The sequence below is a fragment of the Oryctolagus cuniculus genome, chromosome 8 (genome assembly GCF_051225735.1).
Source record: "Oryctolagus cuniculus isolate XC-2025 breed Fujian yellow rabbit chromosome 8, ASM5122573v1, whole genome shotgun sequence".
NCBI lineage: Eukaryota > Metazoa > Chordata > Mammalia > Lagomorpha > Leporidae > Oryctolagus > Oryctolagus cuniculus.
Window position 1 is genome coordinate 75946548 of NC_142874.1, and position 23299 is coordinate 75969846.

Here is a 23299-nt window from a genome sequence, read left to right on the forward strand (position 1 = left end):
GGAAATGCCTTTTAATACGTGCAGTTGATATCAACGCTCTTGCCTTTAGCTTCTGGGTGTAATCCCCTGGGAATCCGACTCCACTGGTCTTCCAGCATGCCTGATAGTCTGAATGTTTAACATTTTTAGTGGGTAGTTGTACATCACAGGTTCTGGATTATCTTTTCACATACCCCTTCCATGCTTCTACTTATAACCTACTATTAATCCAAATTACCGCCTGATCTCCCCTTGAGGTGGTTCCAAAAAATAAGCAGCACTCCAAATCCCAAGTAGCTGTGTGCCAAAATCCTACTGAGTACGAAAAACCATTGCTGCCAGCGAGAGAGATTTACAGGGAGTTCCTGGGGAGTGTAGTCTCAGGCTGGATGTGGTCCTTCCAGGGGGAGGATGTGTCACCGTTTGGCAGGCCTTCTCACTTTGAATCCTCTCATCTACCCTAGGTCCCAATATAGGCAAAACTTTCTCTCTTGTAGCTAGTAATTGCGAGGCCGGAAGATTTCCTTCTGGCGTTAGGAGCACAAATCACTGGGGACAATGGCAAAGTTCCAGGACACTGATTACTTTCCCGGAGACCTCTATTGAAGGAGAAAATAAAGCAGAAGAGAAGTGTACATTGAAAATTGGGGAGAGATATATATATATATAAATTAGGAAATAAGCTTTAAAAATGGAGAAGCAGGCAATTAAAGATAGTGTGTGTATGTGTGTGTGTGTGTGTGTGTGTGTATTCGTGTGTGTGTGTATGTGTTAGAACTTATGTGAACTTCCAAAATAAGTGGCCAGTGGGCAAATGTGAGAAGAAAAGATAGGTAATGGGCAGTTTCACTCACAATATCCTGGATAGAGAAAGGCAAATGAACCACAACTAATTTAGGGTGTTCCTGAGATGTGGGATTTGACTCTTCCATCTCTCTTCATCATCATCATTGCTGACTGTTATTTGATGTTCTACCAGGAAGGTGGATTTTTGCTTGAGAAAATCATGTCTCCGTCATGGTGACTGCTGAGTACCTCAACACAGCGAGCTTCCCTCCCTTTTGCTTTGTTATTTTTGTACCAATTGCCATTGTGGAGAGCAGGAGGGGTGCTGGCAGTGGGAGCAGAAACTTCCTGGTGCCCTTCGCTGCCCAGGAGGTCTGTGGTCTGCTTGTTGTCCTTGGGACTGCCTATCCCAACAGTACTTCTGTTTTCCTACATTATAGTCAAGGAAAAGTCCGCAGAGGATTAGAGACTTAAAAAATAAAAATAAGTTTTTCTTGGCTATTATGTTAGTACACTTGATACATTAATTGTAATCAAATAACTGTAATTTCTGTATAATTTAGATATAAAATAGCCTGAGCAGCATGTTTAACTTCATTTTGTTTCACCCACAAATATTTTTAAGCCCTTATAAAGTACTTTTTAAAGAAAAGCTTAGATTTCTTAATTTTGTGATGCTGTAAGTTTGGTTAAGTGTTATTATACTGCCTGCCAAAATTATACTTTAAAAAAGTGTCGTTACATTTAAAATGAATATAATATTATTACCTCAGATGTTGTATTACCAGCTGATTTAAATTACACAGCGTTGTTTTAATTTTTAGTTGCATAGTGCCACCTACTGGAACTATGCTATAAAACACCATCATTTTTTTTTTACTTTCCAGAAATGGTATTTAGTCGCTTTCTGTAATTCAACACTTTCCTAAAAGAATAAATCTATAGCCAGACTCATATATTCAGATTTTTCTCCACAATATGGATGCCAAAACAAAAAATACATAACCTGCAAACTTTATAAAAAATTTGTTATGATGGATTTTTCTACATTGTGCTTCATTTTGTTTGAGCATCTGCTTTTGTTTAGGAAATACAATTTGTGAAAAGTTTTAATATCACTTGTCTGAGCTAAAAAGAGCTTTAGCAAATGATCTTGTCACAAGTATTCTTCCTACCCTTACCCTGTTCTCTTAGCTGCATGTGTGTGTGCTTGTTTATTTACTGTCTTTCTATTCCACTACATTATAAGCCTCCAAAGGGAAGCAGTATGCTCATGTCCTACTGTACACCTGTTAAAGTTACTGGTGAGAATGGTAGAAATACTTGAAATCTGAAATATATTAAAATAAGAACACTTTTAAGAATTATGTTAGTAGAAACATTGATTGATACTTTGTCATGTCTACTTCTTTAATGTGGAAAAATAACCAAAAGGTGTTTTGTTTTTATATTATTGATAGCATTTTTAACACTGAATCTCATTTCTTTGTGAATTATATTCTTGCTTGTGGTCCAGAATTGATCCCATGGCATTATATATACACAAAAAGACAGCACATTTGATTCAGTTTAAGTATTTAAATTAAAAGTAGACCATAGGCCAGCGCTGTGGCGCAGCGGGTTAAGGCCCTGGCCTGAAGTGCCAGCATCCCATATGGGCGCTGGTTCGTGTCCTGGCTGCTCCTCTTCTGATCTGGCTCTCTGCTGTGGCCTGGGAAAGCAGTGGAGGATGGCCCAAGTCCTTGGGCCCCTACATCGGTGTGTGAGACCTGGAGGAAGCTCCTGACTCCTGGCTTTGGATCTGTAGCTCCGGCCGTTGCAGCCAATTGGGGAGTGAACCATCGGATGGAGGACCTCTCTCTCTCTCTGCCACTCCTCTCTCTGTGTAACTCTGACTTTCAAATAAATAAATAAATAAATCTTTTAAAAAAGAAGTAGACCAATTTACTATTTGACATTCCCCCATTAATCAGATATTCAAGGAAAAGATTAAAATTAGGCTCTGTCCTCTCTTTCCTCAGCTTTCCCCTCACTTTCATGTTGTATAAACTCAAGCCACCCAGGGCCAGAACCAAGGATTGCCACATGAGGATTTTTTAGAGTCAGTCTCTCCATATTTCATTTTTTCATTTAGGAGAAGAAAGAAAAAGAAAGAACAGGGAGGGGTATACTAGTGGTGAAAGATATAAATAAATATTTAAAAATATGAAAATATTTCTGAAGTAAATATGACATACTGCCCTTGCTGAGGGGAAAAGAAAAACTTAGCAGTTTTTTTTGGCAAGTTGATATTTTTTTTTCAAAGGCTGTATACACTAAGATTAAACTCAGAAAAAAACCTGAGATTAGCTATTTATGAGCTCATGCACACTACTGTAGAGCAGATAAGCAGACATCTGGAGGGAGCAAAGAGAAATCTCTGATGCATTTCAGCATGGCCTGAGAGAGCTGAAACAAGGCAGTGTAATTGAGAAACTCTTGCCCTGTTGCCTGAAAATAAAATGTAAACAGTTAAAAAGCTTTTAACATTCTTTACTGTCACCTCAATTGCCTGAAGACCTTACTTACCTATCCATCATCTGGTTTCCAAAAAAGTGGAAATAGAAAAAATGTAAGTGTATTTAATAGCCCAGATACAGTCATGACTTGAATCCATTTATTGCTAGACATTCAGTTTCAGATCTGCAAGTTTGAATCTGCCAGGACTGGAATGCTTAGGTGTTAGTTGCTGACAATTTCACAGTAATTTTGGGCTGGGCTTGCCTTTGAGCAAATCATACCAGTAAAAATAAGGTCAAATTTCTTCCCATTACATCTGGCTTGTCTAGCAAATAATTGGATCACATTTTGTTCTGTCAGGAAGTTGCTGATAGCCCTTGAACTCTTTGAAAGGCATGAGAGAAGTAAACTTAGCTGGAGTGAATTCAAAGTGCAGATTTTCTTCCTATGTTAATTTCAGAGAGATCTCTTGAACTCAAAAGCCCAGGCTGTAGAGCAGAACAGTGTCTGGATCCATGAATGATCATTGGACTTTCCATGTAGAAGAAGCTGCCTGCTCAGGACATTTTTGCTGTCTTTAACTTACTCTCCCAATCTTCCATTCAGTGTCCTAAGGATCTCTCATGTGTACCTGTGTCTTTTTTTTTCCTTCTTGTCCCCTCAGATTATTTCTTGTTAACTACTAAACAGAATCAACATTTGTCACTCCATGCCTTTGCAACAAAAAGTTTAGGGGAAAGAGCATTATATGAGTCAATGTATGATTTTTTGTGAATATACATTTAAATTCTTTGCATGTTTAGAAGTCTACTCTGCCTATCAGAATCTTCTGAAAAGTAGCTTTTCTGTCTTTGAGATCATTTTTACAATAGCATTTTACAGTAACTGACAAGTTGGTTAGCTTTCAGGAACTCAAGCCTGTGTTCACATTTCTCCTATTAAAGATAGTCTCTCCTGTGCTGAGTGGTTTTGAGAGGACAGATCGTTCTAGATAGAAATGATAACAGCAGTTGCCTAGAAATGATCACAGCAGTTACCTTTGTCCAGCCATTTTGTACCTGGCAGAATGTCCTACATTACACACATTCGTCATTTAATGTTTATCACAAACCATGGGACACCAAAGCTATGCTTGTGCTGTGGATCAGAAAAGACCATAAACAAGAAAATCCAGTCCACAGTGCTCAATCTGTATTTTTCTGTCTGAGATTTCACACAGCTTTCTGAAACCTCAGCAGGCATTTGGTTTTCACACTGAACTTCTGAGCAAGGACAAACAGCAGGTCTCATTTTTCTCCTCTCCTCTCCTCTCCTCTCCTCTCCTCTCCTCTCCTCTCCTCTCCTCTCCTCTCCTCTCCTCTCCTCTCCTCTCCTCTCCTCTCCTCTCCTCTCCTCTCCTCTCCTCTCCTCTCCTCTCCCCTCCCCTCCCCTCCCCTCCCCTCCCCTCTCCTCTCCTCTCCTCTCCTCTTCGATTTACTTTATGTATTGAAAGGCAATATAGAGAAAGAGAGGGAGAGAGAGAGATCTTCTATCTGCTGGTTCACTACTCAAATAGCTGCAGTGGCCAAGAGCTGGACCAGACCAGAGCCAGGTGCTTATTCCAGGTCTCCCACATGGTTGCAGGGCCCTGAGGACTTGGGCCATCTTCTGCCGCTTTCCCAGGTTCATCAGCAGCAAACTGGATCAGAACTGGAACAGCTGAAATGCCAGTGTCACAGGTGGTGGTTTACCCAGTGTGCCACAACGCTACCAGCCCCCAGTCTCAGTTTTCTAAGGGGGGAGCAGAAAACTACTGATGACTCCATGCCACCCCACATTCTCTGCTCTTCAGGTCTCTGTTCTAAAGCAGTTTGCTTTATGTGCATCTTTCTTTTTAAAGAAAAATTTAATTGACATGCCAAACCCTGCAATTCTTAAACTTTTCTTAAAATATTACCTTTAAGGAGATTTATAAAAACAAGGATCTTTGTGGTTTTATGCCAAAAGTTGGAGGAGTTGAAAATCAAGTCAGCTTTCAGTGCTGAATTATTTCGTTTTCAAGTTGTGAAAGATACACCGTGGTTTTTATTTATGTTTATGAGGAAGAAGCAATTGAATTATTTATTTTTACAGTTCTGGCAAAGCATACTCAGCCATGTTCTGAGTACTCTGAAACAGTTTTTCTCTGATAAAGTATCAGAAAAGGCAGAATCAGCCTCCTTGCCTAAATAAGTGAACATTATTGTATATTTTTTCAGATAGTTGTATTTTTGATGAAATATTTTGTGTATTTCAAGGGAACTATCTGAATAGAATACTGCTGTGCAAAATTAGAGCTTTTAAGATCAGACCCAATTCATTTCTTTATTGATAATCTAGGAACATGCTTAGCAAAGTACATAACGCAAAGTGTCCAGGGTGTTTTTCATGTAGGCATAATTAAGTGTTATTACTATCATTATATTTTCACACACATGTAGTTAGAGGTATACAAATAGATACAGATATGCATATGTTCCTATATGTTTATAAATGAGATATAAATTTGTTAGTTTTTGCTTGAGTATTTTGGACAGTATCTTTTTACTCTGAATTCACATGCTACCAATAGAGGCATTTTTTACTCTCCTGGTGAATGCCAAAGTTAAGAATTCCTTAATGAGTCCCATTAGAATACTTTTCAAATTTAACACCTAGATATTCTATACCCACATATTCATTTAATTTCATTTGCTTTTCCTAGACTCCCCTCTACTTGGTGAATCACGGAGAGACTGGGCCAGTGAGATGCAACAGGTGCAAGGCCTACATGTGCCCGTTTATGCAGTTCATTGAAGGAGGAAGGAGATACCAGTGTGGATTTTGCAACTGTGTGAATGATGGTAAGTGGTGCCATCAGATGTTTGTTGTGAGAACTCTTTATTAGATAAAGTATATCATACCATACTTCTTAGCTGACAAAAAACAATATTTTTTTCAGATACAGCAATACCTTCATGTTTATAATTTCCCTAGAAGGAAACCAACTAGAACTTTTAACTATTTGAGCCCCCTGTGGAAACTAAAAAGAAGGCAACAATAATTTATTTCCCAATTTCTTTCCAAAAAGCCTTCAGTTGGAGGAGGAAAGAGATTTTTACCGTTTGTGTTTAGAGTTGATAAATCTGAAAGATAAGGCTGGCTTTGTGGCACAGTGGCTTAAGATGTCACTCATGATGCCACCATCCCTTATGGGTACTGATTCAGGGCTTGGCTGTTCCACTCCTAATGCAGCTTCCTGCTAATGTGTCTGGAAAGGCAACAGAAGATGGCTCAAGTACTTGGTCCCCTGCTACCCATGTGGGAGACCTGGATGAAGCTCCTGGCTCCTGGCTTCATCCTGGCTCAATCTCAATCTCTCTCTCTCTGTCTCTCTCTCTGTGTGTGTGTACCTCTGTCTCTGTAATTATGCCTTTCAAATAAATAAGCAAATCTTTTTAAAAAAAGAAACCTGAAAAGCTTTTCCTCTGTCATCCTTCCTTAGGGTCGTTATTATTATTATTTTTTAACAGGCAGAGTTAGACAGCGAGAGAGAGAGAGAGAGACAGAGAGAAAGGACTTCCTTTTCCCTTGGTTCACCCCCGCAATGGCCGCTACAGCCGGCGCGCTGCACCGATCCGAAGCCAGGAGCCAGGTGTTCCTCCTGGTCTCCCATGCGGGTGCAGGGCCTAAGCACTTGGGCCATCCTCCACTGCCTGCCCGGGCCACAGCAAAGAGCTGGACTGGAAGAGGGGCAACCGACACAGAATCTGGTGCCCCAACCGGGACTAGAACCCAGGGTTCTGGTGCCACAGATGGAGGATTAGCCTAGTGAGCCGTGGCGCCGGCCAGGGTCATTCTTAAATATGAGTTCATTGATATTTAGGAAAAGTTCAGGATAGCTAAGATATTTAACACTTATATAGATTTTCCCTCTCTGATATAAATATTGAATTATTTAAGAAAGAAGGGCCATTATCATAAAGAGCTTTCCCATATTCATTATATTTTAAGCTTTCATTCCAGGAAGAATTCATTGATACTGAAAAATACTATAAACTGGCTCAAAGTGTTCTCACATTTATGACACTTATATCTGTATATTTTTAATTCTTTGATGTTAAATAAGACATGCTGAGACTGAGAACATTTCCACATTCATTTACATTTGTAGATTTTGGTTATTTTGAACCAGGTGGGTTATTAGAGTAAGTATCCTAAGAGCTTTCCCTGGGTCCTTATCATTGTAGACTAGCTTCCCTTTGGGTAATTAGATCTGAGGAGTCCATAGCACTCTTTTCTGTCTGTAAGCCTTATCTCCCAAGGATGCTGGCTATTACCAGTGGCATCTGAGCTTGGGCCCGACTTTCTGCCTGTGTCACTGTATTCATAGCATCCTGGCTCTGTGAACTTTCTCTGTTGGAAAAGCACCGTTTGTCTCCTTGTTTGCTTGCCCCCTCATCACACATGGTACATAACTTTAGCCAGCTTCAAATGCCAGAGCCTGGCATCGTGAGTCTTCCTCATGAAGTCCTATGGCTAGATCTTAAAATTGCCTTGCTGTGTTGTTGAATCACCAGTGTGCAGCCTCATCCCAAAGACTGTAGCCCTCTTGGAATGTCTCTTTCCTTTGCCAACTGCAATGTTTACTCAGAGCAAATTGTACATCCTCATAACAGCAGATTCTCTTAGTTCTGTACCCTTAGTTGACTTTCTGAGAAAGATCTTATGCATCTCTTGTTCTTGTTGAAATCTGCAGCCATATTCTTGGCTATCACTCAGTGAGTGTTGGGATGTAGATTTCGGAAACCCCTTTGTGCTTCAACAAATCTACCATCTCCTCAGTGTTTTCACCCAAGCCCTCAGCTTTTTTAGGAAAGTGATCAGGAGTTTATCCAGCATGTAAAATTGAAGGATCTTCAATTGGCTCCATTTCCCTGGCCTCACAACTGAAGTGTCAGCTCAGGGCATTAATAGGCCCTGCCACTTCCTAGTAAAGAAAAACCACTCAGAACTCTTGTACCCTACACAACAGATCCCATTCCTCTGGTTATCCACTCCTAGGAGGCTGCCTTGCTCATTTTCTAGTTCTTATTTATCCTAGGCTCAAATATTTGTCTCATACTAAGGCTGCCAAATTCCCTTAGATTTACGTATTCTTCCTTTAGGTTTAATGAAGACAGAGTTTTATTGGAGTTAAGAAGAACCCAGCAGGCTTTGTCATGTGATTTACTCATTTCCCTGCAGAGTGTCCAGAGATTAACCAGTAGGAAGCTTACCATGTTAGAAGGCACGTAGTGGGGCCGGTGCTATGGCAAAGTAGACTAAGCCTCCACCTGCAGCGCTGTCATCCCATATGGAGACTGGTTCGTGTCCCACCAGTTCCTCTTCTGATCCAGCTCTCTGCTTGTGGCCTGGGAAAGCAGTGGAGAATGACCCAAATACTTGGGCCCCTCAGTGTGGGAGACCCGGAGGAAGCGCCTGGCTCCTGGCTTTGGATAGGCCCAGCTCCAGCCATTGTGGCCTTTTTGGGAATGAACCAGAGGATGGAAGACCTTTCTGTCTCTCCCTTCCCTGTCTGTAACTCTACCTCTCAATGAATAAATAAAATCTTAAAAAAAAAAGAAAAGAAAAGAAAAAAGTAGGCACACAGGAAGATAGGAGTTATATGGCAGTGCCTAATCTTGAAATTTGGGCTTATAAAGATGGCAGATAATTTTAAATGCTAATGAATATAAATTAATTTTAAAGGGAAAAATTCACGTAGTACATGTTGTTGTGTGAATGTGGATGAATTATAGGTCATACTCTGTAGAAACTGCTGCACCTTAAGACAGCTAGGCAATCATCCTCCATCTCAGCTAACTCGAACAGAAGAGCAGTTTAAGGCTTTCATTGTTTGCTTAATTGAGCCGAGACTGTCAGTTTCCATTTCTTTGATCTTTTCAAGACACTGATTGTTTCAGATTCAGAGATCCATATGTACATACAAAATCATAAAGCTTTCTTCAAAAGAAATGGCCGATATATAGTAAGAACATAGAAAATCAAGCCTCAGTGATTAGGAAAGGAAAGTCTCACCTAAGAAAATAGTCCTATTGTAATCCTCATGCCAGTTTTACAGTTAAGAATAGTGAATACTGAGTTGTTGATTTAAAAACAAAACTAATTTCTTCAGTGTTTTCTACAAATAGAAATGTTCTTTACAAATACTTGAAGCCGTGACATTGCTAGTTTTTCTAAATACTTGTATTGGCAGTGGTTTCATAGCCAGCCCCATTAATCTCAAGGCAACAGGAGTTCATTTTCACAGAGATACCAGGCCATATTTGTCCAAGTGTTCAGTATGTGACTCATAAGTGTTCCTGGGCTTTTGGATGACTTCCAGGTCTTTGCCAGAACTAACCTTCTTAGACATTTGAATCAAATTAGAGTTCCTCAGCTAAGATCTTAGTGGTGTAGTCTTTCCCTAATACAGCAATCCTCTCCACACTTAAACCCAAACATTAAAAGATTACCATGCAGGGATGGGCATTTGTCCTAGTGGTTCAGGTGACCAACATCCCATTTCAGAGTGCTTGGGTTTGATTCCTAGTTCCAGCTCCCAATGCCAGTTCCTGCCAATGCAGACCCTGATTCAAGTAGCTGGATCCCTACCAGGAAACTTGGGCTAAATTACCAGCTCCTGGCTCCAGCATGAGCCCAGCCCTGGCTGTTGAGGGCATTTGGGTAGTAAACCAGTGAATGTGAGAATTCTCTCTCTCTCTTCCCCTCTCCCCCTCCCCCTTCCCATTCTCCCCTCCCCCCCATCTCTGTCAAAATTAATAAAAGTTTCTAAAATTACATGTAAACTCCCCATGGCTAAAGACATCTTTTTTTTTTTTTTTTTTTTTTGACAGGCAGAGTGGATAGTGAGAGAGACAGAGAGAAAGGTTTTCCTTTTGCCGTTGGTTCACCCTCCAATGGCCGCCACGGCTGGCGCGCTGTGGCCGGCGCACCACGCTGATCCGAAGCCAGGAGCCAGGTGCTTCTCCTGGTCTCCCATGGGGTGCAGGGCCCAAACACTTGGGCCATCCTCCACTGCCTTCCTGGGCCACAGCAGAGAGCTGGCCTGGAAGTGGGGCAACTGGGACAGAATCCGGCGCCCCGACCGGGACTAGAACCCGGTGTGCTGGCGCCGCTAGGTGGAGGATTAGCCCATTGAGCCGCGGTGCTGGCCTAAAGACATCTCTTAATTAAAACATAAACATATTATTGTTAATAGTATAGCCCAAGAAATTGAAGTTTATTTTTATTAAATATATTGAAAATTCAAATAGTTAGAAAATTCAGAATTGTTTTAAAAATAAATTGTGACAATTTGAGTTTTGACATTAATGAAAACACCAGTAGTTTCATCCCATTTCTGTAGAATGATCCAAATCATATATGTTTTAGTCACCAAAACTTGTAGAAGGGTGAAGAGTTTTTTCAGAAACCATTTTACTTTCCGAATTATGTTTTCAAAATAGAGGATATTAGAATATACTACATTCCAACTTTAAAATATTTTTTCTTATACTAACTCCTTTTTCCCATAATAAATTTTGAGAATGTTTAAAACTGTTTCTGTTTATGAAAAAAAAAGATTTCTTTTCCTGTTTTGTTTTTATTAGTTCCACCATTCTATTTCCAACATCTGGACCACATTGGAAGAAGACTGGACCACTATGAGAAGCCAGAGTTATCTCTAGGATCTTATGAATATGTTGCTACTTTGGATTACTGCAGAGTAAGTGCTCCCAGGACTTCAAATGTTTATACATGAATGTCAAATTCAGCTGAGTAACTTTCATATGTAAAGAACTAAATCTCAACTCCTAGACAAAGCATTTCAGTGATGTTGTGGGGATGGAGAAATGGCTAAAAAACAGATCAAACCTTCTAGGTTAGTGACCTGGTTGACCTGCCAAACCATCCACTGGAGTGGTTGTTTGTAAAAACTGAAATATGGTGTCAAAATTAGGATATAATAAATAAACTATACTGGCTTCCTAATGCAACAGCCCTGTGTAGTATCTTTGCCTCTTTTTTTTTTTTTTTTTTTGGTTAGTGATCTTAGTAAAACTTGCCTTTTAAGGCAGAAACTCAACCAAAGTGATCAGTAGGACTTAGCTACATTTGTGTTCCTCCTTTCTCCATTGCAGTTGTTAACCATAATAGCCCGGGACCTGGTTTCTGATTTCTAAGCCCAAAAATTTGACCATGTGACTCCTCTTACTACCTCCCACACACCTCTATTATTTTCTAAAAAGTAAGTTAAAAAAATAATTTTCCTTATAAGGCCATTAACTATTAGACTCCAACCTACTATCTCAATTGTGTATCTTCAACTGTGTACAACACGCATTCCAAACTCATTAACCCTATGCCAACTCCTTACCTATATATAAGGTGTTCTTTCAATGATATTCTTTTCACTTTGTTAAACCTAAGCATACCCCAACTTGTAAACTCCTTACTCTATGAAGCCTGGCTGAAATTTTATTGCGTGGGTAGGCACAACTTTCTCTGTCTTCATCAAAGTAGTTCCTTATTACAACTTCTGTTTTCCCATGGAATTTCATCTATAACTCTTTTAACACATATGCTATGGAATTTGTTATTTTTAATATTTCCTTATTCATTTATTTGAAAGGCAGAGTGGCACAAAAAAGGGAAAGACACAGAAAGAGATCCCACCTGCTAGTTCATACTCAAATGGCTGCAAGCCTGGGCCAGGCTGAAGCCAGGAACTAGGAATTCCCTCCTGGTTTCCCATATGTGTGAAAGGGGCCCAACTGCTTGGACCATCTTCTGCTACATTTCCAGGCACACTAGCAGAAGCTGGATTAGAAGTGCAGTGACCAGGACTCAAAACTTGTGCTCTGATAGGGAATGCCTGCATCACAAGAGAAAACTTAACTCTGTGCCACAACGCAGCATTCCACACCATGGAATTCAAATCTTGGTGCTTATCTGCTCTCTTTATAGATTCTGGTATCCTTGAAGCCCCTGTGTTAATGACATTTACCACAGTGTCAGGCACTAGGTAGGCAGATCAACATATACAGAATGAATAAATTTATGGGTGTGTTACAATTTTTTTAAAATTTATTTGACAGGTAGAATTATAGACAGTGAGAGAGAGAGACATAAAGGTCTTCCTTCCATTGGTTCATTCCCCAAAAGGCCGCAACAGCTGGTGCTGTGCCAGTCCGAAGCCAGGAGTCAGGTGCTTCCTCCTGGTCTCCCATGTGGGTGCAGGGGCCCAAGCACTTGGGCCATCCTTCACTGCCCTCCTGGGCCACAGCAGAGAGCTGGACTGGAAGAGGAGCAACTGGGACTGGAACCCAGCACCCATATGGGATGGCAGTGCTGCAGGCGGAGGATTAACCAAGTGAGCCACGGCGTCAGCCCTGGTATTACTATTTTTTTAAAAGATTTATTTATTTGAAAGGCAGAGTTTCAGAGAGGCAGAGACAGAGAAAGAGAGAGGTCTTCCGTCTGCTGGTTTACCCTCCAGATGGCCACAATGGCTAGAAATGTGCCTATCCGAAGACAGAAACCAGGAGTTTCTTTTGGGTCTTCCATGAGAGTGCAGGGGCACAAGGACTTGGGCCATTTTCCACTGCTTTCCCAGACCATAACAGAGGGCTGGAGCAGCCAGGATTCGAACTGGTACCCATATGGGATACTAGCACTGCAGACATCTGCTTTACCTGCTATGCCACAGCATTGGCCCCTATTACTATTTTCAACACTGACCATTCTCTTTTGTCTATGTCATGGTGACAGTGTCGTCATTATGATTACTCGCAGAGTTTTGAACTTCTCAGTGACTTGAAAAATCATATTTTCTGTGGTTGGCATTCTTGCTTAGTGCATAGAGCTGCCACCTGTAATGCTGGAATCCCATGTCTATGCCCGTTTGTGTCCTGGCTCCACTTCCTATCCAGCTCCCTGCTGATGGTCTGAGAAAAGCAGCAGAGGATGGCCCAAGTGCTTGGGCCCCTGCTATGGGAGACCTGGAAGAAGTTCCTGGGTCCTGGCTGTTGGGGCCATCTGGGGAGTGAACCAGCAGGTGGAAGATTTCTTTCTATCTCTCTTTCTCTGTAACTCTTTCAAATAAAATTAAAAAAAAAAAAAGAAAATTACATTTTCTTGGGTATGAATTCAGCATTCAGCTTATATCTAAAGTACCTGGTGTAGAATTGAAGAAACAGTGTAATCTATTTAGTGTTGTTGTGTATGATTAGTTCTATAGTTTTGATTTGAACCAGTTATTCAAGGAAATTGTGCTTTAATATAATATTTGAATGTATTTTAAGAAAAATAAGAGCATGTTTGGTATAAATGCTGTATTTGAGGCAAAAAAGCATGCTCAGAAGTACAATAAAGCTTGGTTAGGACTTTTGTTCCTTCCTCCTATTCTTTGAAGGAGACTCATTAGGCAAACATATGCACTTGCTGTTCTAATTAAATATATAAAGTCATTGAAACTAGTTGTGGGAAATTTTTTCACTGATCTTTTCAACCATAGCATAAATCTAACCATGCTTTGAGTTTTCAATTCTTTGCCAAAAGGCTATATTATCTAGATTTTATGCTATTTTTAGTAAAAACTTAGGCAGAGAGTCAAATCTGTTTCTTGGAACAAAAGTCTTCATTTCTTCAAACACTGTTATCTGGAAATACTCTAGAAGTCTAATTGATGGGGAATCTTACCCAGCAGGCAAGAAACCAAACAAAGTTGTACATCTTGAGAGTTTTTGGTAAGCTTAATCTCCTTTTTATTATTCCAAATAGGGCTCATAATTACTATAAATACCTTCAAATTTAATTATAATTTAAAATATCAATAAGGTATAATAATCAGTTGGCTTAGGGATTTGGAGGATGAAAAAGAACTTATTCAATTTGTATGTGTATATTGACACCATACACGCCAAAGGGAGAATGACAAAATCACATTTTCCCCTATTCTTTTTAGTTTTTCTTAATGCCAATTTTAGATAATAAAACTAACATATTGAACACTTACCACGCGTCAGGATCTATGCTAAGTGCTCTCTGTGTATTGTATCATTTAGTTCTTCCAGTGAACCCATGTAGTGAGTGCCACCATTATAGGAGGAACTCAGTCTTAGAGAGCTTAAGAAATGAGTGGGGCTGGCGCTGGCTCACTAGGCTAATCCTCTGTCTGTGGCACCGGTACCTTGGCTAGTCCCTGTTGGGGCGCCGGATTCTGTCCCGGTTGCTCCTCTTCCAGTCCAGCTCTCTGCTGTGGCCTGGGAGGGCAGTGGAGGATGGCCCAAGTGCTTGAGCCCTGCACCCGCATGGGAGACCAGGAGGAGGCACCTGGCTCCTGGCTTGGGATCTGTGCAGCACTGGCTGTGATGGCCATTTTGGGGGTGAACCAACGGAAGGAAGACCTTTCTCTCTGTGTCTCTCTCTCTCACTGTCTAACTCTGCCTGTCAAAAAAAAAAAAAAAAAAAAAAAAGAGTGGGCTTGGGGCCGGTGCTATGGCACAGAGGGTTAACATCCTGCCCTGAAGCTCCGTCATCCCATGTGGATGCCAGTTCTAGTCCTGGCTGCTTCTCTTATGGTCCAGCTCTCTGCTATGGCCTGGGAAAGCAGTGGAAGATGGCCCAAGTCCTTGGGTCCCTGCACCTGCGTGGGAGACCCAGAAGAAGCTCCTGGCTTCTGGCTTTGGATCAGCACAACTCTGGCCGTTGCAGCTATTTGGGAGTAAACCATCGGATGGAAGATCTCTCTCTCTGCCTCTCTTCTTTCTGTCTAACTCTGTCTTTCAAATAAATAAATATTTTTTTTAAAAAAAGAAATGGGTGGGCTCTGGCCAGACAGAAAGTGATACTTATATGGCAACAGGACCCCTATTTCCTTTCAGTACACTGTGAATATTTCCTTTCAGTACATTGTGAATATTTAGGTGACTATTTGTAAAATCACTGTGGAGTTTCCTTGGGGAAAAAAAAAAAACCTTAAATTTTGTCATGTAATTGAGGCTTTATGGAATATATGTACATATAAAGTGTACCTAAAATAATAAAATGTTATATCAAATCAGCCTCTTTTTTCTGAATAAAAATGTAGTTTATTTGATTAATTTTAATTCCCTTTGACATTCACTGGATGCCTGACATGTCCAAGGCAATTGTCTGTGCTTTGAGGGCCACTAGAATTAGCAAGAAGATAAGCCTGCTAACAATGTATTTACCAAGCACAGGCTTGGTAAGAAACATGCATTTGTTATGATACAAGCTCAAATATGATAAGTACTTCAGGAGTAGAATAATCAGAGTGCCATAAGAAGACAGGATGGGAAAGGCTTTAAAGAAGAGTGACACTTGAGTGGATCTATGCATGAGTAGGGGACTCACAAGTGGAAATGGGAAGGGAGAACTGAACAGTGAGCAGAAAGTTTCACAAAGATACCAGCAACTTACTCCGGTTTCTTCCGTGGTTGAAGAGGTAGATGAGTGATGTCAACCTAGTGTAAGGACTAGGATAATTGGAAAGTACATGAGGAGTCTTAAGAAAGTTGGTGGAGGGCTGGGCAATTTAAGTATTTAAGACACAGGTTAAGAAACCTACATCCCGGAATATTGGAGTTCTAGGTTTAATTCCTAGCTGTACCTGCTCGCTGCAGCTTCCTGCTATTGTGGACCCTGGAAAGCAGCAGTGATGGCTCAAGTGATTGGGATACCTGCAGAAATCCCATACGGGAGACCTAGATTATGTTCCTGGATCCCAGCTTTGGCCCCTGGCCCAGCCCAGAGCTGTTACGGACATTTTGGGGGCTTGAACCAGTGGATGGGAGCAGCTGTGTGTGTGCTCATTCTCCCTGTCTCCCCCCGCCCATTTCTCTGTCTCTCAAGTAAAAGGCCATGGAAGATGCATATTAAGAAACAAAGCTATTCATGGATTTCCAATTTTTTAAAAATGCTTATTTATTTGAAAGGCAGAGCAACGGGGCGGGGGGGGGGGGGCGGGAGGGAGAGAGGGAAGGAGGGAGAGAGATTCAGTGGTTCTTTCCAGAAATTGCTGCAACAGCCAGAGCTGAGCCAGACTGAGGCCAGGAGCCAGGAACTCTCATCTGGGTCTCCCACATGGGTGCAGGGGCCCAAGCACTTCAGCCATCATCCACTACCTTCTCAGGTATATTAGCAGGGAGCTGGATTGGAAGTAGAACAGCTGGGACTCAAATTGGAGCTCTAATATGGGATACTGATGGCTTAATTTGCTGTGCCACAGCACAGGCCCTGATTCCTAAATTTTTGTACCAGAATAAGCTTATCATTTAACTCCATTTTTCCATAAGCTTTTGGAGGTGCCTTCATATTCCTCCTTCCCCTAGAATCTGCTTAAACTCAAATATTTTTAAAAACACTGTGCCAAAACACTGTGCCTCCCCCCCCCCCCCACCTTTTAGACTTATTGGGATCAGTGCTACAGCATACTGGGTTAAGCCACCGCCTTCAGTGCTGGTTCAAGTCCTGGCTACTCTGCTTCCCATCTAGCTCCCTACTAATGCACTAGGGAGAGCAGTGGGAGATGACCCAAATGGTTGAGCCCCTGTCACTCACATGGCAGACCCAGGAGAAACTTCTGGCTCCAGCTTGGCTCAGCCCTGGCCACTGCTGCCATCTAAGGAGTGAACCAGTGGATGGAAGATCTCTCTCTGTCTTTCCAGTAAATGAAATCTAGTCCCAGCTGTTGTGGCTATTTGGGGAGTGAACCAATGGATGGAATATCTCTCACAGTGTGTATCTCTCCTTCTCTCTCAGTAACTTTGACTTTCAAAATAAATAAACAAATATTTAAAAAACTAAATACGAATAGCTTGAAGGCTTCAAACATAAAGATAAGTGAGAAGGAAATGCTGATTATCCTGATATAATCAGTGCACATTGTGTAGACATATGTTGAACTATCAAACTGTGCCCTAAATATGTATAATTAATTGTTAACAATAAGTGAAATAAGAATGCATGAGGAAAGAAAGAAAATATTCAGTGGATAAATGGTAATGCTAAACTAAGGAGAAAATACAGGAATAGATTGTTCACAAAGGTTTTGGTTTAATAAATAGAAATGATTATTTTCATTTAGTGTAAATCAGCATGAATCTATGTTCTGAATTAGTTTAGGTGAGAATCAGGAATGATTTGCAATTAAAATTACTCCCATAGACTGTGGTAAATTATTTGAAAGGTAGGGAGGAAGAGAAAGACAGATCTTCCATCTGCTGGTTCATTCCTCAGATGTCTACAATAGCCAGGGCTGGGCCAGGCTGAAGCCAAGAGCCTGAAACTCAATCTGGGTCTCCCATGTGGGTGGCTGGTAACTATCTCCTGCTGCCTCCTGGAGTGTGCATTATCAAGAAGTTGGTTAAGAAGTGGGTGGCTGGGATCTAAGTGACTGAGTAATCTCCTGCTGCCTTCCAAAGTGTGCATTCACAGGAAGTTGGATCAGAAGTGGAACTGAATGTGAACCCAGGGACTCCAGTAAAAAATAAGGGCATCCCCAAGCAGCAGGTTAACCACTGCACCAAATGTGTGCTGCAATCTTAAAAGACTCTTTTAAATTCAAAATGAAGGACTTTTATGAGACAAATGTGTTATCTATCCTTGTTATCCTTGTGGTGGATATAGACATTATCATCTAGTTTTGTGACAATTAAAAAAAATTTTATTATAGACTACTTTTATGATTTATTGTAAAGTTGAAACTTAAATTGATCTGAGCTCTATTTTCTTGTGTAAGTCACTAAAGTTCTTTGCTTGTGACTTTCTTTTCTAAATATTTTGTAAGTTCCAACTGAAGGATTGCTTCCTAAGGGCTGTTTGAACACCAGCCAGTGAAAGGACCAACAGCTTTTTGTAACAGCTGCTTTATGTTATGGTGATTGTTTTAAACACATACAGAAGAGGCCTAACATTCCATTTTTACCATAAATATGTAATAAATTAGAGAGCATTTAATAACATGGGACAATATTTTGAAAACACACAGTTAAATTTTAGTATACAATTTCATTCCTTTAAACTAAAAGAGCTGATAAGAGACTTAAAAATAGTGATACTCAAATCAATATAGTTTTTTTATTATCATTTCAAAAACAAATGCTAATTACTGAATGTGCTTTTTTTTCCTGAGCATAGTTTGCTGGGATTCCAAACACATTCTGAGCCATGAAGCAGAATGTTATAAGCAAGTTTGACTGCAATACTGTACTCTCCCTTTTGATGAAGTCTTTGGAGCTCTGCAACAGTGAGCCTTCTCTGCTAGCTAGCATAATACTGCCTAACGCAGGTCAGACCCTGGAAAATGAACAGCTTCTTCTACCCTTTTTATAGCATCAGAGACTGTGTTCTAGAAAATGATTTAATTCCACTGATGTTATATCCTAAACATTAAATAAACGTTGAATGACCTTAAAGAGTTTCTAGTGAGCATTTGCTCATGATGTATTATTTTATAATCATATCTATTCATGTGATGTGTTTGCTCTTCTGTAGAAAAACAAGCCTCCAAACCCACCAGCCTTTATCTTCATGATTGATGTTTCATACAGTAACATAAAGAATGGACTTGTCAAACTCATATGCGAAGAACTGAAGACTGTGCTAGAAAAACTTCCAAAGTAAGGGAACTAATTTTTTTTTATAATTTCTATAATATTTCTTAACTAATTTACTGGCCATAAAAGAAGTTCTGATTGACTGCTGAGGACATTGGATGATTAGGTATAAATTAAACAGCATCATTGAGTCCTTAAAAAGTCAGTGATCTTTTGTACAAAGTGAAAGAAACAAACTGATAAAAAGAAATACCATGGTTAAAAAAAACCCAGCATCATTCAAAATACATTATAAGGACAAACTGTGTGGTGGGAAAGACTTTGGAAATCAGTTATTTACTTTCTTTCTTTCTTTTTTTTTTTTTTTTTTGACATAGTGGACAGTGAGAGAGAGAGACAGACAGAGAGAAAGATCTTCCTTTTGCCATTGGTTCACCCTCCAATGGCCGCCGAGGCCGGCGCACTGCGACCGGTGCACCGTGCTGATCCGATGGCAGGAGCCAGGTACTTCTCCTGGTCTCCCATGGGGTGCAGGGCCCAAGCACTTGGGCCATCCTCCACTGCACTCCCGGGCCACAGCAGAGAGCTGGCCTGGAAGAGGGGCAACCGGGACAGAATCCGGCGCCCCGACCGGGACTAGAACCTGGTGTGCCGGCGCCACAAGGCGGAGGATTAGCCTAGTGAGCCGCGGCGCTGGCAGTTATTTACTTTCTAAAGCATTGCTTTTCCAATGGAAATGGGCAGTTACTGGGCATGGCAGAGATTTCTAAGGAGTGCTAGAAAATGGTACTGATGCTTTATGACAGAGGGATAGCTTTTAAACCTGATCTCCATTTCCCATACGATAAACTGTCTAAACCATTTGCAAATAAACTGCTTCTCTGTCTTGTAATTGAACCGCATGAGTATCTGCTGCTGCTGCAAGTGGACAGTGACAGTGAATTCTAATAGCTACCAATTGAGCATGCCCTAGATGTTAATCAAGACTTCAGACTGGGGCTAGCACTGTGGTGCAGCGGGTAAGCTACCCTCTGCAGCACCAGCATCCCATATGGGTTGCTGGTTCGAGCCCGGCTGTTCCACTTCCAATCCAGTTGCCTGCTTATGTGCCTGGGAAAGCAGTGGAGGATGGCCCAAGTGCTTGCACCCCTGCACCCATGTGGGAGACCCAGAAGAAACTCCTGGCTTCAGCTTGGCTCAGTCCTGGCCGTTACTTTCTTTTGGGGAGTGAACCCGTGGCTGGAAGATATCTCTCTCTCTCACTGTAATTCTGACTTATAAATAAATAAAATAAATCTTAAAAAAAAAACCTTAAGATTGTGCTTTATAAAAAACTATTTGGCTTGTTACTTGCTCTTGTACACATAAGTAAATCAAAATGATGGCAATTTTAGCATAAAAACCATAAAATAATACACATACACAGCCCAAAATAAATTTCAGGGGGTAAAAAATAGCAACATTTGTTCGAAGCCGTATAGAGGGAAAAGATATTTGGGCTTGAATAGAAGCTTTTGAGAGATTTTTTTTTTTTTTTTTTTTTTTTTTTTTTTTTGACAGGCAGAGTGGACAGTGAGAGAGAGAGAGACAGAGAGAAAGGTCTTCCTTTGCCGTTGGTTCACCCTCCAATGGCCGCCATGGTTGGCGCACCACGCTGATCCGATGGCAGGAGCCAGGAGCCAGGTGCTTTTCCTGGTCTCCCATGGGGTGTAGTCTGGAAGAGGGGCAACCGGGACAGAATCTGGCGCCCCGACCGGGACTAGAACCCGGTGTGCCGGCGCCGCTAGGCGGAGGATTAGCCTAGTGAGCCGCGGCGCCGGCCAGCTTTTGAGAGATTTAAAAAGTGGCAGGGAATAGCTCCCGGTATCCTTTTACTTTTGTCTCCTCTTTGCTCTCTTAAAGCTGATAGCATGTGGCTATTTTTAAATTATCTTAGTGTACAAACTAGTCATTGAGGACAGGGAACTAGCAACTAGTGAGGAGACTGGGAAGCAGGGAGAATGCCTGCGAGGAAGGCATAGGGAGAGAAAATGGGCTAGGAAATGTCTGTCCTGATCTCCATATCTTCTACCTTGTCCTCATCTCCACGAACACCAGTTGTGTCCTGCATACTTTGGGGGTCCTGAGGGGCTAGGCTCCAGCTGTTAGGGCTCCATATAGGTTTAGGTACCTGCTCCTCTGTGCCCTTTGTACATTAAGAGTGGAGCTTTGGTCCATGTGAGGCTCAGATGAGTGAACTCTGAACCTCCCAGGAGTGGTTTTGTTTGTATCTGTGAAGCCAAAGTTATAATACTCTTGAAGATGGTTTGGAAAAGAAGTGGGGATGTTTAGAAAACACAGATGTGATTTCATCCTGAATTCTCAAGTGAAGAATGAACTGGGACCATGTCAAAGATAGTGGCCTAAGGAAGGCATCTGATGCCTACAGACTTAATTTGTGACTGTAGTTCTCTTACTGCATTCTTAGGGAAACTTGAGGTGTGGACTTTATGCTGAATCTGATGTATTTTATCAGAGCTCTGTCTCAGGGCACCTTAAATTCCAAATCTGAATTTTTGAGTTTGATTAGTTTGAAAGAAAACTACCATAACTTCTAGAAACGATATCACCCTTCTCTCAGATTGGTTCCAATTAGGGTAGCCTGTTTTACAAGATGGTGCTTCACCAAACCTTTTTCAACAGAGTGTTGATGTGAAGCTCAAGACCCATTGTTGAAAGAGTACTGCAAAAAGTTCATGGAAACGTGCAATTACTCATAAATCATGATGCTCATTTTCTGCAAACTTTTTGAAGCACTCTTGCGTAAGTTAGGAAGTCACAGCCTTTCCCTCACACCCTTTTGGAACAGATGTGTGGCTTTTTTTTTTTTTTAACTTTTATTTAATGAATATAAATTTCCAAAGTACGACTTATGGATTACAATGGCTTCCCCCCCATACCGTCCCTCCCACCCACAACCCTCCCCCTTCCCACTCCCTCTCCCCTTCCATTCACATCAAGATTCATTTTCGATTATCTTAATATACAGAAGATCAGCTTAGTATACATTAAGTAAGGATTTCAACAGTTTGCTCCCACACAGAAACATAAAGTGAAAAATAATAGATGATTTTTTTTAAATGATGATGAAATCAGATCAGACCTATTGTCATGTTTAATCCCAGTGAGAGTCAAGTTGGGAGTTGATAATTTCTTTTTTTTTTTTTTTTTACAGAGGATCAGTTTAGTATGCATTAAGTAAAGATTTCAACAGTTTGCACCCCCATAGAAACACAACGTGAAATATATTGTTTGAGTACTCGTTATAGCATTAAATCTCAATGCACAGCACATTAAGGACAGTGATCCTACATGAGGAGTAAGTGCACAGTGACTCCTGTTGTTGACTTTACCAATTGACACTCCTGTCTATGGCATCAGTAATCTCCCTATGCTCCAGTCATGAGTTTCCAAGGCTATGGAAGCCCTCTGAGTTCTCCGATTCTTATCTTGTTTAGACAAGGTCATAGTCAAAGTGGAGGTTCTCTCCTCCCTTCAGAGAAAGGTACCTCCTTCTTTGAAGACCTGTTCTTTCCACTGGGATCTCACTCACAGAGATCTTTTGCCAGCGTGTCTTGGTTTTCCATGCCTGAAATACTCTCATGGGCTTTTCAGCCAGCTCCGAATGCCTTTAGGGCTGATTCTGAGGCCAGAGTGCTATTTAGGACATCTGCCATTCTATGAGTCTGCTGAGTATCTCACTTCCCATGTTGGATCACTCTCCCCTTTATTTATTCTATCGGTTAGTGTTAGCAGGTACTAGACATGTTCAGATGTGTGGCTTTGGCAGAAGACACATCAGAAAAATACAGGGATACTGCTGGTTATTCTCTTCCACTATTTAAATATTTTTAAAAAATGTTTATTCATGCCGTCTACCTTTTACTCTTTCATCTTTTAAAATGAGTTTGGATTTATTTTCTCATTGGGAATTTGTTTTGGGTTGTATATAACTATATTTTTATGGTAAGATTTCCATCATTTTGTTAACTTCTTTGTACTAAAACACATAATAGCCAAATAGTTTTGTGAAGCATAGTCTGAAGTCTTGAATAATGTCTTCAGGTAGGTTCATCTCTTAGCTAATCTTTTGTAAAGGGAAAGCCCCATTCTTTACTGTTAACTTCGAATTTATGTTTAGCCTTGCAAGGTTGCCAGACTTTTCTGACTTCTTTGGAATAGGAATGAAAAATGTGAAATGTTTCACTTGTTATTCAGGTCAAGCTCATGTTACTTTGAGTTTTTGTTTGGTTTTTACCTCTAATATTGCTATAGTTAAAGGTGTTCGTTCAGTTTGCTTGATTTTGGAATTTTCTGGTTTATATAGTTGTTAATATCTTCCTTGTTGCTGTATCAGATTCATTCAATTAAAG

General features: G+C 40.8%; 1 protein-coding gene across 2 annotated transcripts in view; it reads left to right on the forward strand.

Moving 5' to 3' along the window:
- The window catches only part of SEC24D (SEC24 homolog D, COPII component), a 143288-nt gene that overhangs the window by 76770 nt on the left and 43219 nt on the right, over positions 1–23299 (forward strand). For both annotated transcript variants that reach the window (XM_051819806.3, XM_051819805.3), the window contains exons 9-11: positions 5987–6125; positions 10917–11032; positions 18826–18950. In XM_051819806.3, the coding sequence (XP_051675766.2) occupies positions 5987–6125; positions 10917–11032; positions 18826–18950 (380 nt within the window). The remainder of the gene's footprint in view (positions 1–5986; positions 6126–10916; positions 11033–18825; positions 18951–23299) is intronic.